The 27408-nt window shown below is 36.2% G+C and overlaps 1 protein-coding gene across 4 annotated transcripts in view; it reads right to left on the bottom strand.

The window, feature by feature from the left end:
* Positions 1-27408, bottom strand: part of Wdr59 (WD repeat domain 59) — a 350259-nt gene that overhangs the window by 128975 nt on the left and 193876 nt on the right. For all 4 annotated transcript variants that reach the window (XM_090376889.1, XM_090376890.1, XM_090376891.1 and 1 more), the window contains 3 exons: positions 20403-20484; positions 6496-6608; positions 775-910 (listed from right to left, as the gene is read on the bottom strand). In XM_090376889.1, the coding sequence (XP_090233015.1) occupies positions 775-910; positions 6496-6608; positions 20403-20484 (331 nt within the window). The remainder of the gene's footprint in view (positions 1-774; positions 911-6495; positions 6609-20402; positions 20485-27408) is intronic.

Here is a 27408-nt window from a genome sequence, read left to right as displayed (position 1 = left end):
TTCATTAAAACGGACACCTCTCAGTCCCGATTAGTCCAGTTTAATGAGGGTTTACTGTATTTATTACTTTACATATATTTATTAAAGAATTGTGGCTGAATAATTTAATTCTACTTTCTTTTATTCTTCTTATTTAATACAAATATGTGAACTTTCCAATTACATATAGATTTAATAACTATCCAACAGTTACTAACTCAGATTAGAACTTGAACTGCTAACAATCTGAAAGATTTTATTCCCCACTCGTTATTTTCCTTACCATTACAAATTAAATGTATCGCAGTGCAGCCACCAGACATACACACTCAGACCATTATATTATTATTCCCATATATACATTGGTCAAATTGATACATATTTTCTTCCAGAATTTCAGAAGACTTACTCCTTATGCTATATATAGTCACTGAATTACAAACATTCCTTCTACTATAAAAAATGAATTGTAAAAGAACAGAACTATAAAAGCTGACATAACAACTGAGTTCTTCACTCACACTAAAGCTGACTGTGCCACTGTCACAAGGGAGAGAAAAAAAAAGAGAAGGGTACATGACATTTTCTATTCATTATGATTTCATTCAAATCGGACAGAATAATTCTGCCAGGCCAATTGCTTTAACCTTTTACTATTTATCTGATGAAATAAATGGTTTATTAATATCACTTTGACTAAAAGCTATTGTCTAATATAAAAACCAGTTCAAATGATTATGATTTTTTTTTTTAAATTATGGAAGTAAATATTTATAACTGAAGTATTTTACTTACACTGCCACCACCTGTATTTCCTGCAAGTTCAATGATTGGTTTTTTGGCTCTCTGATGATCATCTAACCTTGAGGTAAAGGCACAGCATAACATTGCTACTGTCTGTACATCATGAAGTTTTATGTAATGACTGATTCTGAAAAAAGATACTTTATTTAAAAGTATATTAGACATGCAAAACTGTTGAGTTAGTTATTTTAAATTTATAAGGAAATATCTTTTATTTACTAAAATACTTCATATTTAGATACTTGGCATATGTCTGTAAATAAATTAACTAAATTCTATTAGTTATGCAGTTTATCTGTAAATGAATTAACTAAATTCTATTAGTTATGCAGTTTATCTGTAAATGAATTAACTAAATTCTATTAGTTATGAAATTTGCTTTATTTATTCATTTATTTTTTGTGGAATGATAATGGGATTTATTTAAAGCATAAATCAAATTTCAGGCATGAAACTGATTAATTCTGAATATGATATAGAATATTCGGAATTAAGCCTTTTCAAGTCATAGCCAGAAGCAGAAATATATTGAATTTATGAAAAAACTGCCATAACTACTTGCATATTAAACCACTAATTAGACTAGGCTTTTAACACTTTAGGAAAAATGTGAAATTTGTCGACAGTTAGAAAGTAATTTAGGATTAGCAAAATAATGAGTTAAATCATTATTTAAATAAATAATTGATAGTGCTGCATTATTTATTTAAATAAACTAATGCAATATCATTGAGAGAGATGTAAAGTGAAGGTATACATGCAGTTTTCAGCATCTATAGATTGATCTAGAGCAGTGTTTCCCAATCTTTTGTCACTCAAGTCACACTAAGTTTAAAGACAAATATTAATGGCATACCAAAATAGTGATTGCCATTTTTCCCAATCTCACAGCACACCAATATGCCGAGGCACACCGGCTGGGAACCACTGATCTAGACTATGATTTCACACTTAGGCTATAACTTTTATTTATTCGTTATATTTTTCTTTATTTCACCTCGTATTTCACTGGAATTTTATAGTATATCATGCCTTGTATCTTATATGTTATATTTAAAAATGGCCAAGTAACCACTTTTTTTAAATGTCTGTTAAATGTAAATCAAGTAGTAAAGTTTAAGTAAGTAAGTAAATGAGGTTGTCTCTTGGGATTGGATGGATTTCTGAGGTGGTCTGCACTACTGAATCAATCACCTGATTCAATTTCACGAATTTCTTGGATCTGAATTCTGCAGAGTTTCTTCAAATTAAGTTTTGTAGAATTTTTTAAGTCCAAATTGAACACTACATTGAAATGACTGAAATACATACATACAAACTCAACCAAGTCCAAGCATGAAAAACTCATATATACACATATACTTGGGGAAAGAGTTAAATTGCAGTCATGGTACTAGCCAGAAGAGTTCATTTGTTTTAACTATTAGAGAATTAATATAAATCTGATTTATTCCTTAACTTTAGGAGACTAGTGTTGTGCTACAGTTGATAGTAGAAGTTACAGTATCTAAAGTCAATAACAATTCATTCTAATGGAGAGTGAATAATCAAGGTGATGCAATGGTTCAACCATCTTTTTTTTTTTTTTGGTTGGGTAACATGTTGCATCATCTTGAAGAACTTCTTCCATTCTTTTCTTAATAACACAATAAAAATTGTTTCTTACCCAGCAGAAAGATGTGTTACAATGATTTTGGCAGATTCATTCACTCAATGAGTGTGTAGCAGGAAAGCAAGATGCTAAACACTGTTCTCATTGTGGATATTACCATCTGTTCCTGATTTTTGCAAAGTGTGTCATGCAGACTAGAAAATGGTAAACAGCTCCACTACTATTTGTCAATATGCACTGCCCATAAAAAGCTTAATGGTGTGAATTTAGGTTATAGAAATATAAAAGTTTACAGTTAACCATTTAGACAGCACCACCGTTAAGGTTTTTATAGGCATTGTCAATAACAAATAGTAGTGGGCTGTCATCTGATCTAACAACAACTCCTGCTCTTCTCTCTGAATCTTCATTTACCATTTTCTAGCCTGCATTACATTTACCATTTTCTAGCCAGGCTTACACTAGAGTGCAATCCTGGTTTTCTGGAACATGACTTATAATACTAAACTGTTTCTTTTCTCCCACCTTTAACAAAATTATTACTACATACTTTGCAGCCTTTCTTCTTATTTGGATTTTCATCTTTCATCACAAAATGAGGATAGCCATTCAATCTATCTTCTGCATATGAACTTGATAGTCTTTTTTTCTAGAAAGAATATTCCGATTTCAAAAATCTCCAAGTAGCTAAACAAGCAACTCCTTTTGAAACCACTTGTAATGAATGTTATTTTGAGAATGATTTGCCATCTTCATCAAGATGAAATTATTCACAATTAATATCTCAAAAAGCCAGAAAGACAACTTTCTCCACTATTTCTATGATTTTCGAATGAACAAATAACTAACACATTAATGATCAGCTCAGTTTACAGCACCCATATTTCTTCTGTATTCACAAATAGTAATTGACTTTTCAATTTCCTCTCCTTTTACTTTTCTTGTTGTTACTTCAGTTTCGATATTACAGAAAGTAGAAAGCATAATTACAGTTCTTTTGCCTTTCCATGCTAATGTTTCAATTTTGTCTTTTCGAAAAACCAACAATCCTGTGTTTTTCAATTTTCTTTGCAGTCTTTATTGTTCGTGATAAACCATTCCTATTTCTCATAATAGTGCTTGTTAGGTGTATATTTACTTTATGAAGTTCTTCTGTAGTGAATACCAAGGCAAAATCAGTCAGTGAATAAATAAAATCCACTACCCTCAACAGAGTGAGACAGTTTTTGGATAAGATGAAGCACAATCCTTGAGGGTGAAAGTCAAGAAGTCTATTCTTGTCAAGATGTCAGTAGTAATAGGTTTTCCAAAATATGGCACAATAGCTGATACACAACCAATTTCTGAGTCAGCTAAAACAAATACAAAAAGGCCCCACTTTGTTGGCATTTGAGGAATTTTGAAATTCTAGTAAACGGAAAACTTTTTGAACGACATTCTAGCCTTGAAACCAATAGTACTTTCATCTAATGCAACATTTCTTCCTGGAACAAAATATTCATGAAAGTTTCCATTGAGATAATCAATAATATTTTTTACTTTTGAGTCCCTACTTTAAAATCCTTTTGTTGGTAGGTAGAGATGCAATATCCAAAATATAGTAAAATAATGCAGAGATCTCTTTCTACTAAATACATTCATGAAAAACAAAATTCCATTTGTCTATTCTTCAGACCAATATTCCTTTATGTCAGTTTTTTCATTTAGTCCCATGTTGATAATAACACCAAAAAACACCTTTAGTTCATTTTGTGAAACTGAAACCCAGTCATGCCATAGGAACAGGAATAATTAGAAACTACCTTATTTAAAAGGGCTTCCTCAGCATAGTTTCTTTTTAAATTTCTTCAAATAAATAATCAATAAAAAACAGCTGAAACGTTTCAAGCTTGGTTTTTGGAATACTTGCTTTACCCAACAGAAATCTGAAGTTAGAAACAGTAAGAGGAAAGTTATATAGTAAAGAGTTAAAGTTAATCCTCCACCTGTTTCCCTATAAAATCAAATATCTGCATTGACTAGATATTTGACGATCTAGTCACAAGACGATCAAACCCATCATGATTTTGTCCAGTGGATGATTGACAAGGTTAAGCAGGCTCCAGAATGGTTATTTAACATCATATAGGTGAATTAAATGCACTTTCCCTTTTATGGATCTGTGATAAGCATGAATTTTCAAATTTGGGCTAGAGAAATAAACCATTGTGTGCGTGTTGAGAAATCATTTAAATCATCTATTAAAAGTATGGTGTAAATTTACAGCACATGATATTATTGGTCACTTTTTCTTTGATGCCATTAACAATTGAGAGAATTTTGAGAGGTGCATAATTAATGCATGATACCTTACCCAGCTGTGAACCAAAATTATCCCAAGATCAATGAACATAGTTTACGGGGAAGCATAATTTTCATGAAGGATGGTGCTATGCCCCATATTAACAATAATGTCAAACAGCACCTATGAGAAACTTTCATGGAAGAGCAAATTATCAGTCACTATTTTCCACATCCCTTGATAAAAAGATCATCTGATCTGAATCTAGCACACTTTTAATTGTGGGATATCTGAAACACTATGTTTACAAAGATTTCTCTTTAACTCTTTCAAGTTTCAAGTTTGAAGGATGTAATCTGTCAGGCAGTAATAAACTATTCCAAATAAATTTTCTAAGTAAGCAATCAAGACCCAGGCATTGTGTTCTTCACAATGCCCAGGCTTTGATTGCTTACTTAGAAAATAATGGTAGACATGTGGAGATTACACGTGTTATTTTTCTAAATTAATCACTTTATCCCATGGTGGTCAATTTAAAGTTTTTTTTTTTTTTAATTATACATATATTGATTACATTACAAGGAACTTTTTAAGTACAACCTGCACATTCAAAAGTTCTGAATTCACTAACAGTTTTCAACTACGAAAATTCACATTAAGACAAAGGTAGGTTAAAATTGTCTAGAATTAAAATATCATAACTCTGCATTAAAGAGATCCAACAGAAAACAAAAAGAAGAGAAAGTAATTTAAAGATAATGATGAGCTGAGTAGTTTGAAGACTAGGTTAAACTGAGTGAGCTAAATAAAACATTAAAACAAATTACTTGAATGATCTCCACACAAAAAGATCTGTTCCCGACATTTGAGAATAACAAATTCAGCAAGCACAAGTAAATATTACTACATCTTTTGTTGCCCAAAATACAAAAAGGTGTTTTACAAACTAAAGTCAGAAAGCTAACTAAAAACCTCAAAAGACACACAAGGTAAATCTGAAGCACAAAATTTTACTAAATCAAGAAAGTATGTAAAAAGATATGCAGAAGGTTGAAACAGTAAGTACTAGCTTTTTTTTATTCATATGATATATTACAGTAGGGCCTCAAAGTACCCAAATTCAGTGTACACAATCCTTCACACACAAATAACCACTCATTCATATTTATATTTGTTACTCATAGCTATTACCTTGTTAATTTTATGATGGCATTAGGTAACACATGAAAAGGAAAGGGAAGGAATGGAGAGGGAGAAAGTCAATATCATAATCTGTAGTACTGGCTTTTTTGTTCAGACAAGTAAGAAATTCATACTTGATCTAGATGATACTTTATGGATTAATACAGATAATAATGTGCATTTTTATGAAGCCTCAATCAGCTTCAATCCAACAAATCAGCTTCAATCCTCAATCAGCTTCAATCCTCAAATGCAGCCCTCAATCAGCTTCAATCCAACCTCATAAAGGGCACCCTCTACAAGGATGGATTCATACTGACTATATATTTAAGATTTATATACATTCAATTTACACAAAGATCATATCCAAATACATGGTTTACAGGAGTTTATCTAGTTTTACCTTAGTACAATAGTTTTTTTTATGGGGAACCACAACTTATGTGAATTCTCACTTACATGGAAGTACCAGGAACCTAACCCTCACACTTTGAGACCCCGTTGTATTTACAAATGGAAAAAGGATGGTCTAAGCAGAATCCAAGGTAGCAGCTTATCTAGACCATTTCTTCCCCATAAATCCAATTCTAGGTATATTTATCAATTCTAAAAAAATCTAAAATGTTTCTTTGCTTACATGGATTGTAGCATCTTCCTACCAAATGGGTGTTGTGCCCATGGAGTCCCAATGTCTGGATCTGTATTTGGCTGTAAAAGTGGGCTTGCTTGTAATGCTGCCACAGACCATATCTGAAATAAAGATGATAAATGTTCATGAATATTGATTCACAAAACAGAAATTGTTATAATAGTTAAATAACTTCTACTTTCTTTTAATGAATATATCACAACTAGCACGTGGCCACTGAAGCAGAGGGGACCTGCTGAATTATAATTTTTAATTCTGGATTATCCAGGATACATAACACAATTAGGCAATGCTTGAAAAATTTTTGTGTTATATAATTCTGAATATTGATACATTCTGAATTGCAATACTTAAATTTATTTTTATGATAATCAGGAATTCAGAAGGTCGGTCCAACTTATGCATTACACCAATTCATTGTCACACTGACAACTCTTCAACAATTAATTACATGTTCTGAAAATGCAATACATATGCCTGGCCATTTCACTGATTACTGGTAAGCTTTAAAATTTTTTTTCAAATATTGAATAATATCAAACAATATTGAGTCTATCAGCTTTTAGCCAGCACATTTTGCAGGTTATATATACTATATGCTTATTGATTTTAGTGCTCATATTTTCTTTGCAAATGAAAATGAGGTTAGTCTAACCAATAGTCATTAGAGCATAATGTCATTATAAAATATCATAAAATTATAATAAATTAACATTCTTAAGTTTAGAATGTTTATTTTTATGTAAATTTATTTAGTCTGATATGGGATGGTTGAAATCTGTTGTTATTCCCAGTCAAAAAAAAAAAAAATTCTATGGAAAACTGTGGAGTAATACAAGTCATTATCCTAAATTTCATTGATTGGGTTCAGCATAATAACCTTCTAAGCAAGCTCCCATTCTATGGTCTATGTGCTACTTTTTACAACTTAGTAGCCAGTTTTCTTTCTCTCTCCCTCATTAGTCACTACTAGTGATGGCAACTGACCCTGACTGAACTACTTAACCAATACTGAAAGTCCCTCAAAGTTCTGATCTTTCTTCAATTCTTTTTCTGTTGTAGATTAAAGATCCTCTATTAATTTGAAATCCTATGCACTGTCTTGCTGATAGCTGTAAGAATAATAACCCCACATTGAATACACTAAATCAACTGGGATATTGCCCCCCCCCCCCACACAAAACCAGGGATTTGCAGGGCCTTCAAACACATGGAAAGTTGAGGGGTTTAAATTAATCATTTTAATTAATTCACTTAAGAAAAAAGCATTCACACAATGTACATTTCCTAAATGAATCTCCCTGTAGTCTTGTTTGTGTGACCATTGGTCAAACCTGTATTAGAGATTAATCTTATTCTACAGTTTGGTGAGTAATGATCATATTTTGGTAGTCTATTAGTATTTGTCATATGAAGAAAGGAAGTCTTGGCTTTTATTGCACAAGCAAAAAAAAAAAAAAATATATATATATATATATATATATATAATAATTAAAAAAACCCTCAATTTATTACATGTTACACTCCTCACATAGGTGTTAGCCTTTGAATTTTTCCAAGCTTTCTTCTTCAACTAACCATGGCGCTAACCTATTCCATCGATTTACAACTTATTGGCTAAAACTTCTTCCATCCAGTCTATACTTCCTCCCTTAAAATTTCAATTTGTTTCCGCTAGTTCTAGTATTATTTATAACTGTGAAAGTTTCATCCTCATTCAATTTACTATCCTATCTCAAAGCCTTAATCAAAACTCAACCAAAACTTCCTCCAAAGAGCTTAGTTATCAAGCTCTGTAGCTTGCACATTTGAAGTGTTTCCTCATAAGAATGACCTTTCGTTTCATTTAGAACTGTTAGTATTAGTGGCCAAGTGGTGCAAGGAAGCCTAAAGTTTATGCTGCACCAGCAAAAAAAAAAAAAAAAGAAGTGAACTAGTATATAAAATAAATAATTAATAAATAATAAAAGAAAAGGAAATAAACAACCTATGCATTTCCCTCCTCCAGTAGTTAACTATCCAGCTGGCCTTTGAATTTCCCCAACATGTCAGCCTCGATCACTCATGTAACTTATTCCAATAATTTATAACTTGCTGGCTAAAATAAAACTTCCTGTAATCCAGTCTAAACTTCTCCCCCCCACACATAATTTTGAATTTATGGCCCCTAGTAATTTTTAAATCATTTATAACTGTGAAAATTTCATCCTCATTCATTTTACTTTTGCCACTCAGAGCCTTAAACACCTCAATTCAAGTCTCCTCTAAGGTGCCTAGTTTCCAAGCTGTACAACCCACATATTCAAAGTCTTTCCTCATATGGAAGCCCTTTTGCCAATCTCATTACCCGTCTTTGGACCCTTGCAAGAAGCTTAATGTCTTTTTTTAGGTGCAGTCTCCATACTTGAACACAGTATTCCAAGTCTACTAACAATAGTCATGCATAATGGGATTATGCCATCCTTATCTCTATTAGCAAATGTTCAATAAATCATTGATAGAGCACCAATGCTTCCTTGCAACCTGTCTACAATGCCAGAGAACTTCATGTCTGACCATATCACAACTCCCAAGTCCCTTTCTTCCACTACAGACTTTAGTTCAACTCCACCAAGTGTATTTTGGGGTTATTGTTCCCCAGGTGTAAGAACTTGCATTTTGCTGCATTAAATGCATAGCTGCCACTTCTCTGACCGTCCCTGAAGTCTACCCAGGTCACTCTGAAGCAGCTCTGCTTAGCAGCGATCATTAACTGCTCTACCAATCTTTACATCATCTGCAAATTTAGACATCACGCCCTCTATCCCTTCATTGATGTCAGTTAAGAAAATCAAAAACAACAGTGGTCCTAATACTTATCATTGGGGAACCCCACTTCTTATAACCCAATCTGAAGAATAACCATTTATCACAACCCCCTGTCTCCTTCCCTGAAGCTATCCTGCAATCCATCTAAGGATTTCCCTGTGATTCCAACCTGTTCCAGCTTATAAAGTAATCGTTCAGGTGGGACTGAGTCAAATGCTTTGCTGAAATATAAATAAACAATTTCGAAATTATTTCCTAACTCCAGCATGAGTAACCCTGTCAAAATAGCTAACCAGATTTGTAAAACATGATTTTCCTTTTACAAAACCATGCTGTTTATCTTTCAGAATTCCACCCTTGATCATTGCCTTCATGATTTTCCCTACTACTTGTACTGACCAGTCAGTAATTTCTCGCTATATTATTAAAACTGCCTTTATGTATTGGCAATACATTGGCACTTTTCCAATCTGACAGAATCTCTCCTGAGTCCAGTGATGCTCTCATAATTAGCCTTAATGGTTCAATGCACTCACATGGCGTCTCCCTTAAAATATGCCATCAACCCGAAGAGCTTTAGTTGCCTGTCGGCTTGAAAGTGTTTTCATTAAATAATCATGTGAAATTTCAATATCATTAATTACATATTTTTCAACTTCACTCTCATAATTTCTCATTGACATAAAGGGTTTTTCTCTTGTAAATATCGATGCAAAGTAACTGTTGAGTTCACCTGCAACATCAGCTGGAGTATCTAATACTATCCCACATCGATTACATAAGGGTCCTACCTGATTTGTCTTTCTCTTCTTTGCATTTATTTATTTAAAGATGAAATGCACAAGGCATAATTATATATGGGTTTTAAGTAATTAACTATATAATATTGGTGCAGATACACCATAGTTTACATATAAATTTAAACTATGTATGTAGTATGAAAGACACCGTTTTAATTGTATCTCATATTGTGGCTGCCTTCACAACAAGATGCCAGGTATTGCACTACTTCGAATAAGTAATGCTTCTCTAGTAGAGAAGTCTACTGTTATTTATTCTCAGTGTATACCACTACCCAGACAGCACCATTTCAAAGCTGTTGGCCTATCATTGGTGGGTGGGCAGGTACCCTGGTAATGCAACGTGCCAAATAGCGTACAGATAATGTATTTAAAGATGAAATGCACAAAGCATAATTATATATGGGTTTTTAAGTAATTAACTATATAATATCAGTGCAGATACACCATAGTTTACTCATAAATTTAAATTACGTATGTAATATGAAAGGCATCTAGTCGAGTTCTCTACTAGAGAAACATTACTTATTCAAAGTAGTGCAATACCTGGTATCTCATTGTGAAGGCAGCCACAATATGAGATAAAATTAAAACGATGCCTTTCATACTACATATGTAGTTTAAATTTATGGGCAAACTATGGTGTATCTACACCGATATTATATAGGCATTTATTTATATATGCAAACAATTCCTTATCCCCACTCTTCGCTCTCTTTTCCAGCGATTTATCATAATCTGCCTTTACCAGCCTTTTTTGTGGCACTACTACAGATCTTTTAACCTTTTCTGTGGCACTATTACAGATCAATTTATAGCTGTGATAGGCTTCAGTACTTTTTATTGCTCTGTAACTTTTCCACACCGTATTTTTCTGCTCAAGTGATCTGGCAACTTCATTATTCGCCAAACTTGGAATCCTCCTCATGGAATATTTTTTAATGGTATATATGCAATCAGGACTTCTGTGATTAATGTTTTAAAGGTGTACCATAATTCAATTGTATTTGCACTCTGTGAGATATCTACCCAGTTAACAGAGGCTATGTAGCACCTCAAGCCTTTGCTGCTGATTTTACCAAGTCCATCAGTCATTTTTTGAACCTTTTCAGTGGCTGTTATTTTTTAGGAGTAGTCTCCGTATGTGTAACCCATTATTCCAAGTGTGGTTGCACAATTGCCTTATACAGTGAAATACAGTGGGTTAAGACTTCCCTATTTCTACCTGCAAATGTTCAATAAATCATCTATAGGATATCATGGGACCTGTTTGCTGCCTGTCTACACTGCAAAGAAAAGATCTCTCTCTCTCTCTCTCTCTCTCTCTCTCTCTCTCTCTCTCTCTCTCTCTCTCTCTCTCTCTCTCTCTCTCTCTTCCCCCCCACTGTCTTTCTCAATTCCTCTTAATGCATAAGCTATTTTGGAATTTTTATTACCCAAGAGCAAAATTTTACACTACGCAGCACTGAAACATAGCTGCCACTTTTCTTAATGCCCCTGAAGCCTATCCAAGTCATTTGGAAGGAGAGCTGCTTGGCACTGTTCATTAACCATGAACTCAATATTGATATTGTCTGCAAATTTTGCCATCACTCCTTGTAACCCTTTATCAGTGCCATTTAAGAAAATCATAAACAACAGTAGTCCAGAACCAACCCTTGAACTTTTAATACTTGTACAATTTGAAGAGTAACCCTTAATCGTAACCCTCTACTTCTTGCTATGTAGCTACCCTGCAATCCATCTTAGGAATTTATCCCCGATACCACTATGTTCCAGTTTATACAGTAACATTTTATGTGAGACTGAGTTAAATGCTTTGCTAAAGTCCAAATAAAAAATACGTAAATTATTTCTTACATCCAAATCATGAGTTACTCTCAAAACAGCTAATCAGATTAGATAAACAAGATATTCTCTCTAAAAAGTCAAGTTCTATTTCCTTCAGAATACCTTATCTATCTAGAAGCCCCTATATTGCATTTTTAATCATCACTTCATTAAGAACCTTTATGGATTGATTATGCACTTTCTGATCTAAAGGAACCTCCCTTGAATCCAATAATGACCACATAAATAATCCTAATGATTTGATGCACTCCCTTGATGTTTCCCTCAAATTACTGGGTACATAATATCAACCCCAGGAACTTTACGTGCCTTCTAGATCTCAAAATTTTTCTAATAAACAAGTGTCTGTAATTTTAATATAGTTAATTACATACTATCTTAGCATCAAGATTGTTTAAAATCCTTCTGACATTCTTTTGATGGAAGACCATAGGAGTCATTGAATGCAGTGTACTGGGAATGGTAGGAGGTGGTTTACCAAGATCATCAACACACAAGTTGGAAGAAAAGTAACAGCTCAGCAGGTCAGCTTTATCTTTGGCTGAAGTGGCAATAGTACCATCTGGTTTTAAAAGAGGTGGGAATAGAGATAGGCAAAAAAGTTGCAGCAATAGCTTTCACAAGATACCAGAATGCTCGACTACCATTTAGACAAGAAGCAAGTTTTCTACTCTTAGCCTGTTCAAAATATAGTTTGGACTGATTTATAACTGCTTCACAATTGTTGTGAGTTTTGGCATAGGCAGAAAATTAGCCTGGAGATTTGGATACAAGCCAATTACGATATGGAAATATTCTTCTCTTGAACAGACTTAGCACATTTATTAGAAAAGCAAGGTTCAGATAAAGGACAAATTTAGGTGGAGTGTGGAATAAAGGAGTTCATCCCTATAAGAATAAATTCACCGACACGATTTGAGCAAATGTTGGCATCAGAAGATTTGAAACAGTAATCTGACTAAGGAAAAGAAGAAAAGAAATTTTGTAGATCATCCCATTTTGCATTTTTGCAATACCAAACAACACGAGGTTGAGAATGGCTACAGGAGAAAGGCTCTACTGGAGAAGAGACTATCACCAAGTTGTGATCTGAGGTGCCTAGAGGACCAGTCACCTTGACTATGTACTTAGAACGGTCATTTGTGAGAAAAAGATCAAGTGTGTTGGCTGCATAGTTAGAATCGTCTGGTATTCTAGTAGGTAAATGAACAATATGTGCGAGGTCAATAGTAATTGCAAAAGCCTCACCATCTTGACCAGCTAGGTCCGAGTGACTAGAAAATGGAAACCAGCTGGAGTGGTGAACATTAAAATCACCAAGGAAAATTACCTCGCTGTTAGGAAATTTGGACAGGAGAAGGTCAAGTTTCGAAGAGAGAAAATCAGAGTTCCAAGTGATTGGTGGAGTTCGGAGAATGATAAAAGCAACAGATGAATTTGACAGAATGTGGTAGAGAGATTTTAAGCCAGAGAAGATCAAAAAGAGGAGATTCCAAATTACTAAGTCTCAGACAGGGAATATCAGAATGAACATATGCACAAGTACCACCTTTGAAGTGAAAGGAATCATACAGTGAATAATTTGGACAACTGAGATGAGCAGTGATTGAATCAACCAAAAACTGGGATTCTGTCAGAAAAGTGCATGGAGTTTGGGAGACTATAATTGAAAATGGACATCGAGATCAGAAATGAGACCACATATACAGTGGATTCCAGTTATTTGGGCCACCAGTTAATCGGGGCAGCCGTTTATTTGGGACAAATCTTAAAAAACATAACCCAATCAAGAAAATAGCCAGGATTTACTTTGCTTAATTGGGACAACATATCGTTTAATCCGGGCAGGAGAACGCAGCACTGGAGATTACCCTACGATTGTCTCCGACCATACCACGTGGTTCGGTCAGATTTCTGGAGATTACCCTACGATTGTCTCCGACCATACCACGTGGTTCGGTCAGATTTCTGGAGGTCACAACCATAAAACAATTAGCAGTCACCTGTTTATTGGGCTTTTGTGTTAGTGAAATCTATCATAAACTGATAGTAAAGTCGATCTTACTGAATTTGCGATAATACCTACAACTGGAATTCTGTGAGTTATTATGGTAAAATGTGTTTACACTTCTATGGAATCTTCAATCATATAAAAAAATAATTTTCAGAATCTTCCCTTCATTCCTATTTTTAAAGCTTCGTAATTTGTTACTCCGTTCTCACTTGTGCGTATTGTATTACTTGCAATTTGTGTGTGCCGTGTTTTTTGTTATTGATTGCTTATCTTCTTACTGTTTTAAATTTTAACCCCCACCCACAAATGTCAGTGAAAAGAAATGTCAACTAGTTTAGTTAGTATGTACATATTACAGTACATATTAATTATTCCGATTATCGCGTATATTCTTCCGAATTTCACATATCATTTAATTTTTTAATTGGTAAGGTAATAAAGGATAAATTTGTGCTTAATATATCTTTACTTTTATAGCCTGTGGATAATATTCCTCCTAATTTCGCAAATTAGAATCGCTGTTTAACAGAATTAAAATTCAATTCACAAACGTGATCACAATGACCGGCGCTTACTACACATTGTATAGTGAACGATAATTTACTATGGTGACTCCATTGTAACGTGATTTGATTGTACAGTGAACCAATTGTAAAGTGAGGGTCCATTGTATTTTTAACTATTTACGTGAAACTTCGGATAATTGGGGCAGCCGCTTAATCGGGCCAAAATGCACTAGTCCCAATGTGTCAGAAATAACCAGAATTGACTGTATTTGTAAAATGAATGAGAAAGTGCTTTTGAGGTTTAGATCTTTTTGCAGATGGTCCTTGAGGTTGTCACAGACATTTTCTCAGATTTAGAGAGAATGCGTTTTTAGACTCCCAGGTAGCAAGTACAGACAAGCTGTACTTGCTACCTGGGAGTCTAAAATGCTGATGGAACTGATATTCAGGTGATACTCAAGTCAAGTGGACCCAATTTCGGCAAAGTCCGGACGGTCTGTGACAGCCAAATCCTCTGCTTCCACCTTCATGATGGTGGGGCTATTAGTAATCCTGGGTATAACCCCCATGCACAAGCACACAGTAAGTGACCACGAGGAGTGAACCAATGTAAGCAGGGGTGCCCAAACCACACGGAGGAATGCCACCCCTCTGTATTACTAGGCAATACTAGGTGGTAGATGACTCTCATCAATCGGGGCAATACCAACACTTTGCTTATTGAAGGCTTGATGTAGTGGAACCCATGTTTAGTCTCCAGAGCTAAGTTCCAGTCAACCCTTCCCCATTTCTCCATCATGCAGTATGACTGAAGGCTTTTGAGGCTATGATGGACAACATGGCAAGATCCAATCTTCATTACATTTCGAGGGTACAGCTCTAAAATGGTGTTCGCAGGCCAGCCGCTAATTAGTACACCAGAACGAACCTATTGGTAACTGTAATCTTGTTACTTCTACTCTGCCAGATAGTGAGTGGAGGGAGTCCGAGTAGTGTGTATGTGAGGGGCATTGTTGAGGCCACATTATGTCAAGGATCTGGGTATGTTCTTACCATGTGTACACCATATCCAAAAATTTTATTACTTCATACAGAATGCCCCCCCCCCCCACTTTTTCTTACCATTGAATACACCATGAATTGTCGAACTAATAGAGTAAGGTTATCTGCGAAAAGGTCTAAACCTCCTTCCTCCAGTTCAACTTTCCTAACAGTGAGGTAATTTTCCTTGGTGATTTAAATGTTCACAATTCCAGTGTGCTTCCATTTTCTAGTCACACCAACCCAGCTGGTCGGGATTCTGAGGCTTTTGCAATTAATTGCACAGATTGTTCATTTACCTACTAGAGTACCAGATAATCCTAACCATACTGCCAACATGCTTGATCTTTTTCTCACAAACAACCCTTCTAAGTACACGGTCGAAGTGAGTGGTCCTTTAAGAACCTTAGATCACAACTTGGTGATTGTCTCTTCTCCAATGGAGCCTTTATCTCATGGCTATTCCCAACCTCATGTTGTTTGGCATTACAAGAATGCAAAATGGGATGACCTGCGAGATTTCATTCCTTCTTTTCCTTGGTTGGATTACTGTTTCAAAACTTCTGAAGTCAACATTTGCTCAGATCGTGTCAGTGAAATTATTCTTGTAGGAATGGAATCCTTTATCCAACACTCCACTTTAAAATCTCATCCTTTATCTAAACCTTAGTTTTCCAATAAATGTGCTAAGGCTGTTCAAGAGAAGAATGTTGCATATCATAATTGGCTTGATTCCAATTCTTCAGTTTCATTTTCTGCCTACACCAAAGATCGAAACAATTGTAAAGCAGTTATTAATCAGTCCAAACTAGATTTTGAACAGGCTAAGAGTAGAAAACTTGCTTCTTGCCCTAATGGTAGCCAATCATTCTGGTCTCTTGCCAAAGCTATTGGCCGTAACTTTTGCCCATCTCTGCTGCCACTTCTGTCAAAACAAGATGGTTCTGTTGTCACTTCAGCCAAGGATAAAGCTGACCTGCTACCATCCCATTTTCCTTCCAACTCGTATTAATGATCTTGGTAAAACACCTCCCACCATTCCCAACATGCTCCATTCATTGCCTGTGGTCTTCCTTCAAAAGAATGTTAGAAGGATTTTGACGAATCTTGATGCTAAGAAAGCTCCAGGTCCTGATGATATTTCTCCACTTGTTCTCAAAACCTATGCTCTTGAACTTACTCCTGTTCTTTGCCGCCTTTTTTCACTTCATATCGAGCTAGTTCCTAAAAAGGGTGACAAATCCCTCCCATCCAATTATCATCCCATTGAAATTACTTCTACTCTTTCTAAAGTAATGGAGAAATCAATTAACTGAAAACTCTTAAACTACCTAGAAACCTTCCGTCTGATAAACGATCGCCAGTATGGATTCCGCCAGTGTCGATCCAATGGTGATATTCTTGCTTACATTACTCATTTATGGACAAATTCAATGGAAGATGTTCGGTGAAACACAAGCAGTTACTCTTGACATCTCAAAGGCTTTCAATTTTGTTTAGTATAAAGGTCTTCTAAACAAGCTTCCATCTTATGGTTTGCCAACTGTTTTTTGTAATTGGTTATCCAGTTTTCTCTCTGATTGCTCACTGGTAGATGGCTCTCTGTCTTCTAACTTTTCCACTAATGCTGGTGTCCCCCAAGGTTCAGTTCTTTCCCCCTCTCTTTTCCTCTTGTACATTAAAGACCTTCTTCCATTAACTGGAAATCCTATCCATAGTTTTGTCGATGATAGAACATTGCATTCCACTTTCCATTTTGAGAAACCTTGCCCTGCTCAATCAGCTTCAACTTCTCGAATATCTGCTACCAATTCCTTAAATGCCGACCTACAGATAATTCTCCAGTGGGGCAAAGACAACTTAGTTGATTTCAATCCTTCTAAAACAAAGTCTTCTCTTATATCTCGCAAAAAGGATTCTTCTGCTCCTAAGCTTATCTTTGGTGACACTCTGATTTCTAGGCAAGATGATATATCTGTTTTAGGGATTACCATGACTTCTAATCTCTCTTGGCACAAGCACATTACAAATATTGCTTCACTGCATCTAAAAAACTTGGTTTTCTCTTTTGCTCTCAGTGTTACTTTTCTTCCAAACAGCTGTTCACTCTGTATAAATTGCAAATCTGCCCTGCCATGGAATATTGTTCCCACATCTGGGGTGGTGCCTCCAGATGTGGGAACAATCTCAGGCTTCTAGATTCCATTCAGAAGAGGGCAGTTAGGTTAATTAATGACTCATCTCTAACAGTCTCTCCACTCACTGTCTCATAGATGCACTGTTTCTGCTGCATGCCTTTTTTACAGATATTCCATGGGCACTGTTCCTCTGAATTCGCTTCTACAATTCTTGCTCTCTCTTTCAAAACAGTCCAAATACATGCCGCCACCAGCCAACATCAATTTATTGTCCAACTTCAAACTCACAGAACCAACTGTTCATCTTCCTTGTTTATTCATTCAACTGCTGTTTTCTGGAACAACCTTCCTTTGTACGTATTTCCTGAAAATTACAGTCTACAGAAGTTTAAGTCTAATGTCAACAAATATCTTCTTTCGTCTTCTCAACATCCAACCCAACCATGGTACTAAGTACTATAGGTTACAATACCTCTCGTGTTTGGGGTTTTCATAAAAAAAAAAAAAAAAGATAAGTTTGTTATATTAGTTTTCTCAATCCATGGTGTATTCAGAAGTAAGAGATGGCAAGGACATGTACGAAGTAACAAAACTTTTGGATATGGCATCCACATGGCAAAAATATACCCAACTTCTTGACAATGCCCCCCCCCCAACACACACACACACTCACTACTCCGACTCCCTACAGTCACTATCTGGAAGAATAGAGGCATAATGTATAGCGTTAATTGTAATGTGATTCTGGGGGGTTCACCCAATTCCACATCTAGCAGTGTGATGAATACATAAGCTGTTAAGGCTAGATTTATGCAAGTTAGTGTGTGTTTGTGTAGTGTAGGTTATGTTGCTCATCAGGCCTCTTAGCCTAGGGCTTGATGAGCAAACATGGGGGAAAGAATTCCCCATGTTTCTACATAGAAACCTCTAGTTTACCGTCCAGCACCACAAGGAGGTGGGTCGGGCAGTAGGGAGTGGGAAGCACTGGCAGGGCAAACCTTGAGGTAGTCAGAGCTACAGGCAGGGAGAGCCCAGTAAAAAAAAAAAAAAAAAGAAAAAAAATGAAATTTAGGAAGGAATAGTGGAGATGCAAAGTGGTAGAAGGTTGGGGAGGGCAGTGGTGAAGGCACCCACCTGGTTGAAAGGGGGAATAGTGAGGGGACTCCTGGTTGAGAGGGGGAATAGTGAGGGGACTTCTGGTTGAGAGGGGGAAGAGTGAGCGGACCCCACGTCTGGATGCCCATCATGGTCTGGGGTGGGAGTTAAAATTGACAGTGGGGTGACCCATCAGGCAAAGGGGAGGCTGCCACCCAGGATAGAGGGAGGGGAAGGAGAGAACAACCACCCCAGGTGGTAGGAGTGAAAGCTCATGGGGGAAAGAATTCCCCATGTTGGAGCACCTGTAGGTGCTCTGTCCTACACTGGCCAGGGCCAACCCCTACTGACTATATCAGCATCCACCACCACACCGGCTAATCAGCCACACAGAATAGAAACAGCAAGATTATACACTAGCTGATCTGGAAGCCTCCTAGAATTACTAATAGGTTCGGTCTGGTGGACTATCTGGTGGCCAGCCTGCAAACACCATTTTAGAACTGCACCCTCAAAATTTAACTAAGATTTTGATCTTGCTATGACGTCCATCATAACCTCAAAAGGCATCAATGCATTATGTAGGAGATGGGGAGAGTTGCTGGAGATTTGCTCTGAAGACTAAACATTGGTTTCACCACTTTGAGCCTCCAATAGGTGCCTCTGTAGCCAGGTGGGCAGGAGCAGCAGTGTGTAGCACATGCTTCTTGATTAGACCGCGGTTCGGGCCCGTGACCACCAAATATGGAGAATGCGAAAAAGGTCAGGGAATGACCATCGCATATCCCCAGAGCAATATGGCCTTAGTTGCTAATGCTCCTAAAAAATGGAGCCTCCAATAAGCAAAGTGGTAGTAGTGCACTGGTTAATGAGAGTCATCTATCACATGGTATTGCCTGGTAACACAGAGGGGCGGCATTCCTCCATGGTGTGGCACCGACACCACACAGGGGAATTTTTCGTGCCTCACCCTGAACCCTGCTTTCATTGGTTCGCACCTGGGTAGCCACCTCCAGTATACTCTATTTCAGGACTTGCACATGGGGTTATACCCAGAGTTACAAACAGTTCCACCACTGTGAAGATGCAAGCAGATGATTTGGCTGTCACAGACCAACCATACTTCACTGAAATTAGGTCCACTTTACTTGAGTGTCAAATAGACCTAAATATCAGTTCTATCAGCATTTTAGACTCTCGGGTAGCAAGCTCAACTTGGCATACCTGAGAGAATGCCTGTGACAGCCTCAAAGACCAATTAAAACACTTATTTAAAAAATAATTTTTTAAACAATCCCTTTACTTAAATTTACTAAAACTTTGAAAATGAACAGTAAAAAGATGGTACTTATTTTTTATTATATATAGATATTATTTTATATACACATAAATATTAGATACACACTATTATTACATATACACAATGATGAAAAATTTGAATTCACATTTTTATAAAAAAAGAAAATAAATATATAATTAAAAATAATTATATTTACAAATTTTGTAAGTTCAAAAATTTTAAATATTGATGATATGGTCCCATATGATAGATAATGATAAGTGAATACAAAGGTTGCTTACTTAAATGGTATTAGTATAAAAGTTAATGTGTAACATTTATATTATGGGGGTTTATACACACCTGGACAAGATCTTTGCGACCTGCAGCTGCAGCTACAGCTGCATTTTTTGTACACATGGATGCCACATCAGTATCACTGAATCTAAAAATTGTTAGCATAACTGATTACTAAGAGACTTTATAATACATATTCATGCAATAAAAATATTAATATCTCTGCTTAAATCTAACTTTTTTTTATTGTAATTTGTTCATGGACAACTTGGAATACTAGATTTCTGAATTCAGCATCTCATAACAAAAATAAGCAAACAAAGAACTCCTCTAAACAGAAATGAAAGTTTTTTCACACTTTCAAATCTTCTCAAATGCATTGAAAATCATAAAAGTTTACCAGTTTATCTTCACCAACCCTATTTCCATATATACATTAGTTCTTTCTTGTAGCTGCTATAGCTTCATCTTTCAATTTATAAACTACTGCAATTTCTAAATTGACATCTTCTAAATTCTGTTCACTATGGTATTGAATTTCATTCAGAACAATTTTTAGATGTTTATATAATAATAACAATATACTGGTGGTCAAAGGTCAAGCACCAAATCAAATTTTAAAAACTTCATTAAGAATTAAAACAAAACTCATGGCACGCACAGAGAAAAATATTCTCATTATAATGGATTGAACCAATTTATATAAAAGTCCTTTCAAACATTCAAAACAGATTACAATGTAAAAACCATTCTTATAAGCTTACAGAATTAAGCTGAGGCTATAGAATGTGTACAACCACTGTATGGTAGTACAATAGCACAGTTTAAGTATATAGCAATGCAAGAGAAGGCAAACAAAGTTTGCACAAAATGTGTTGTTATAATACATCTCATACTGTAAACCTCATCAAAGCAAAATGCTCAATTCTTAATACCTTGAATAAGTAGCAATTTTTCTATACAGACAAGTATACCGTTATTTATTCTCAGCTGTGTATCATTACCAGGATGGCATATTTCATGGAATGTCTTCTCACTGGTCAGTAATCACATGCTCTAAGTGCAAGATTATGAATTAATTCAACAGATGCCAGAAGTGGTAAGAAGTTTAATTCATAAAAGATTAGGGCATTTAGCTTCAGGCTATGAAATATGTATATAACTCTCAAAGAAACTTTAGTTCTTTATTTTTCAGCAAACTTTATTCCATTACTTTGACCATTCATAATTCGTTGAAGTGTAGAAGATAAAAGATGGGGGAGGGCATAGTGTGATATTAGGCTTTTAGATATGTCATAAACTTTTTCAGCTGATGTATATAACCCCTTGAGATTGTATGACTTGACCATGCTTTGCCTATGCATGATTTATTTTATTGTGAATAAGTTTAGACTGGTGTTTTTTGAAGGGTAACTTCTTCCACCCAACACTTTGGTTCTGTGCAACTTTTTTGCTTATCTATTTGCAATCCTGCAGAATGCATTTATGCAGCTCTCTGCAAGTATAATTTAAGGTAAGTATAATGTTATAAATTAATCTTACACTTACATTATGTTTTGCTGTATATATTATGTTTTGATAAATTCTTGCACTTGCACTGTATGGAATACTGAATAACTAAAGGTCAATGAGCCAAGCAAGATTTGCATATACAGTGGATTCCGGTTATTTGGGCCACCAGTTAATCGGGGCAGCCGTTTATTTGGGGCAAATCTTAAAAAACAGAACCCAATCGAGAAAATAGCCAGGATTTACTTCGCTTAATTGGGACAAAATGCCGTTTAATCGGGGCAGAAGACCGCAGCACTGAAGATTACCCTACGATTGTCCCCAACCATACCACGTAGTTCGGTCGAATTTCTGGAGGTCACAACCATAAAACAATAAAAACAATTAGCAGTCACATGTTTATTGGGCCCTTGTGTTAGTGAAATCTATCATAAACTGATAGTAAACTCGATCTTCTTGAATTTGCGATAATACCGACAGCTGGAATTCTGTGGGTTATTATGGTGAAATTTGTTTACACTTCTATGGAATCTTCAATCATATAAAAAAAAATAATTTTCAGGCTCTTCTCTTCGTTCCTATTTTTAAAGCTTCGTAATTTGTTACTCTGTTCTCACTTGCGCGTATCGTGTTACTTGCAATTTGTGTGTGCTGTGTTCTTTGTTATTGATTGCTTATCTTTTTACTGTTTTAAATTTTAACCTCCACCCACAAATGACATTGAACAGAAATGTCAACTAGTTTAGTTAGTATGTACATATTACAGTACGTATTAATTATTCCGATTATCACGTATATTCTTCCGAATTTCAGGTATCATTTAATTTTTTAATTGGTAAGGTAATAAAGGGTAAATTTGTACTTAACATATCTTTACTTTTATATCCTATGGATAATATTCCTCCTATTTTCGCTAATTAGAATCGCTGTTTAATAGAATTAAAATTCAATTCACAAACGTGATCACAATGACCGGCGCTTACTGCACATCGTTGGTTGGTTATTTGGCTTTTAGGAGCATTAGCGACTAAGGCCATATTGCTCCGGGATATGCGGTGGTCATTCTCTGACCTTTCCACATCCTCCGTATTTGGTGGTGATGGAAATTTTTGTGCCCCACCTTGACCCCTGTTGTTGGTTTGCACGTGGGTGGCCACCTCCAGTATACTAGGTACGGTATCTCAGAACTAGCTCATTGGGGTTATATCCAGAGTTACTATCATTCCCACCATTGTGAAGGTGCAAGCAGATGATTTGGCTGTCTAAGACCAACCATACTTCACTGAAATTAGATCCATTTGACTTGAGTGTCAAATGGACCTAAATATCAGTTCCATCAGCATTTTAGACTCTTGGGTAGCAAGCACAACTTGGCATACCTGAGAGAATGCCTGTGACAGCCTCAAAGACCAATTAGAACACTTATTCAAAAAATAATTTTTTATACAATCCTTTTATTTAAATTTACTAAAACTTTGAAAATGCAAACAGTAAAAAGATGGTATTTATTTTTTTATTATATATAGATATTTTATATACATGTAATTATTAGATGCACACTATTATTACATAGGCACAATGATAAAAAATGTGAATTCACATTTTTATAAAAAAGAAAATAAATACAGTGGATTCCGGTTGAGCCACCGGTTAAATGGGGCAGCTGTTTATTTGGGGCAAATCTTAAAAAACAGAACCCAATCGAGAAAATAGCCAGGGTTTACTTCACTTAATTGGGACAACATGCCGTTTAATCGGGGCAGGAGACCACAGCACTGGAGATCACCCTACGACTGTCTCCGACTGTACCACGTGGTTCGGTCGGATTTCTGGAGGTCACAACCATAAAACAATAAAAACAATTAGCAGTCTCCTGTTTATTGGGCTTTTCTGTTAGTGCAATCAGACAGTAAACTCGGTCTTATTGAATTTGTGATAATACCGACAGCTGGAATTCTGTGGGTTATTATGGTAAAATGTGTTTACACTTCTATGGAATCTTCAATCATATAAAAAAATAATTTTCGGAATCTTCTCTTCATTCCTATTTTTAAAGCTTCGTAATTTGTTACTCCCTTCTCACTTGCGCATATCGTGTTACTTGCAATTTGTGTGTTCTGTGTTCTTTGTTATTCATTGCTTATCTTTTTACTGTTTTAAATTTTAACCCTCACCCACAAATGTCAGTGAACAGAAATGTCAACTAGTTAGTATGCACATATTACAGTATGTATTAATTACTCCGATTATCACATATATTCTTCTGATTTTCAGTTATCATTTAATTTTTTAATTGGTAAGGTAATAAAGGATAAATTTGTGCTTAATATATCTTTACTTTTATAGCCTGTGGATAATATTCTTCCTATTTTTGCTAATTAGAATCGTTGTTTAATAGTATTAAAATTCAATTCACAAACGTGATCACATTGACTGGCACTTACTACACATCGTATAGTGAACGGTACTTTACTATGGTGACTCCATCATAACATGATTTGACTGTACAGTGAACCAATTGTAAAGCGGGGATCCATTGCATTTTTAACTTTTTTTAGATGAAACTTCGGATAATTGGGGCAGCCGCTTAATCGGGCCAAAATGCACTAGTCCCAATGTGTCCCAAATAACCGGAAAAGACTGTATATAAATTATATTTATAAATTTTGAAAACTCAAAAATTTTAAATATTGATGATATGGTCCCATATGATAGATAATGATAAGTAAATAGAAAGGTTACTTACTCAGTTGGTATTAATATAAAAGTTAATGTGTTAACATTTATATTAAGGGGTTTATACACACCTGGACAAGATCTGATAAAACAATGGTTAGACCATTGTTTTATCATCACCACCACACAAATCAGTTAATCTATTTTCAAATCTCCAAATATGCCTACAAGGCTGGGACAATTCATATTGAACAATTAGACTTTAAATCAACCGGTATTGAAATAAACAAATTCCAATTCTGCAAGTAAAACACTTTATTTACAATAAAATACAAAAAATATATATAAAAAATATAAAATATGATGATAAAAGCGATAAAAACAGTTAATAAAATAAAATACCATAACAACTGTAGCTTTTGGAGATAGCGATCTTCTTTCTCAACAGCATATTTCTGCTGTGCGGCATATCCTTAAAATAGCAGATCCACGGCACTTGTCACATGGTTCTCGGGAATATGGCTGGAATTTCCCATTTATGCAACGGAAATGGCTCGAGAGCACGCTAGCTGAAACCATTCATCAGGTTTCAAAGAGGGGATGTAAGCGTACACCCTTAATAGAGACAAGGGTGTAAGCGTACACCCTTGTCTCTATTAATGGAATTGCTAGCTGCCCCAATATGTAAACTCTCAAGCCATTTACGGTCCCAGAACCCCTGTGCATGATCCGTGATGACAGCATCCTCCGGGGAGATTTGATGTTGCTTCTCCCAGAAGTGTTCTGCCACGGAAGACTTCCCATAGTTTGCGGACTTTATTGCATTCATATGCTCCCCCAGACGGTCTTTCAGTCGTCGCCCCGTCTCACCTACATAACACACCCGACAATCCGGGCATTTGATTTCATATACCACCCCACTGTTGGCTTCTTTCGTTATGGGGTCTTTGACACAAGATATCACTGTGTACAACCTCCGTCCCGGGAGTTGCACACAGCGCATCTGGCACCCCCGAATTATTCAGGCAATGTGGTCTGAAAGGCCCGGATAGTAGGGAATGTATGCAGTGCTCACAGGGGCGAACGGCTCAGTACGGGTGGACTCTGCTCCTCTAATAATTCTGTCCAACACCCTCTGGGGGTAGCCGCATTTCTTGAGGTCTGGCGTGACACGAATAATTTCGTTATTCGTTATCTCTGTCCTCAGAGGTGCTACAGTGGGATCACACCCTATCTACCAAAGCCTTGACAACACTATCCTTGTGTTGGCTGGCTTGTGCCGAGGTATAATGAGTATATTGACCTTGGCACATGGGCTTTCTAAACACCTTGGTCTTGAGCCTACAACCATCCCTAATAACCAACACGTCAAGGAATGGTAGGGTTCCCTCTGCTTCCACCTCCAAAGTAAATTTAATAAAAGGGTAGAAGCCATTAAGTACATCAAGTATCTGATCCTCCCTCCCCTTTTGTATAATGGTGAATGTGTCATCAACAAATCTTTTCCATTTATGCATGGGAAATTCCAAACCCTCAAAAATTCTAACTTCCAACTCTTCCATAGCTAATTTAGCCACTATGGCACTAATGGGGGAACCCATGGCTGTGCCATGGACCTGCTTATACATGACACCTTGGTAAACCATGGTGGTACTGGATAAACAAAACTCCACACCCTCACAAATATCATTAACACTAAGAGGAGACCTAGTACTTAACAAACATCCTTTTCTAATGCCAATCTAACACGCTGGACTCCGAATTTAATAGGGATACAAGTGAACAATGATGTAACATCGAAAGAAATCATAATCTCATTTTCTTGTATAGTCTGTCCTTTTATAAAATCCACAAACTCTCTGCTATTCTTGATAACAAAGTTGGAAAGTACTACTATGGGTGCGATCACCTTGGTTAGGTACCTTGATAGAGCATACGTGGGACTATTTACAAATGATACAATTGCCTGAGTGGTACACCCACTTTATGTATCTTGGAGAGCCCGTAGAATCTGGGTAAGCAGCATCCAGCAGCATGTAATGACCAATATACCTCCTTGGATATCCATCCTGACTTGTGCCAACGCTGTATAAGGTTATTCACTTGTCACTCCAAACTAACCAATGGATTTCTACGGAAGACTTTATACGTAGTGGTATCTTGCAATAATTCCAAAGCTTTATTAAAATATTGCTCCTTGTCTAAAATAACTGTGGCTCTACCCTTGTCCGCGGGTAAGACTATGATTTCATCATCTTGTTTAAGTTCCCTCAAAGCCCTTTTTTTGACTAGTACTAAGGTTGGAGGGGGCCGAATTGGCCTGGCTCAGGATAGCTGCAGTTCTAATGCGTACTTCATCAGCCTAGATCGCTGGTAACTTATAAATGGCTCTCTCGATGCCCATGGCTATTTCTGCGATGGGAGGTTTGTTGGGCATCAGAGCAAACTTGGTACCCAAGCTTAAAACCCCCTCCTGTTCCTTAGTTAGCCGCTTTCTACTGAGATTACAAATAAAATTAGTATTAACATGTATTAACAATTAGTATTAAAATAAGTATTACCCCCAGAGGATGTTGGACAGAATTATTAGAGGAGCGGAGTCCACCCGTACTGAGCCGTTTGCCCCTGTGAGCACTGCATACATTCCCTACTATCCGTGCCTTTCAGACCACATTGCACGAAAATTCGGGGGTGCCAGATACGCTGTGCAACTCCCGGGACGGAGGTTGTACACAGTGATATCTTGTGTCAAAGACCCCATAACGAAAGAAGCCAACAGTGGGGTGGTATACGAAATCAAATGCCCGGATTGTGGGGTGTGTTATGTAGGTGAGACGGGGCAACAACTGAAAGATCGTCTGGGGAGCATATGAACAATAAAGTCCGC

This window comes from Mastigoproctus giganteus, chromosome 7 (assembly GCF_048544385.1).
Source record: "Mastigoproctus giganteus isolate SK-2022 chromosome 7, ASM4854438v1, whole genome shotgun sequence".
Classification (NCBI taxonomy): domain Eukaryota; kingdom Metazoa; phylum Arthropoda; class Arachnida; order Uropygi; family Thelyphonidae; genus Mastigoproctus; species Mastigoproctus giganteus.
Note: the sequence above shows the minus strand (reverse complement) of the source record. Positions and strands in the feature narration are given on the sequence as shown.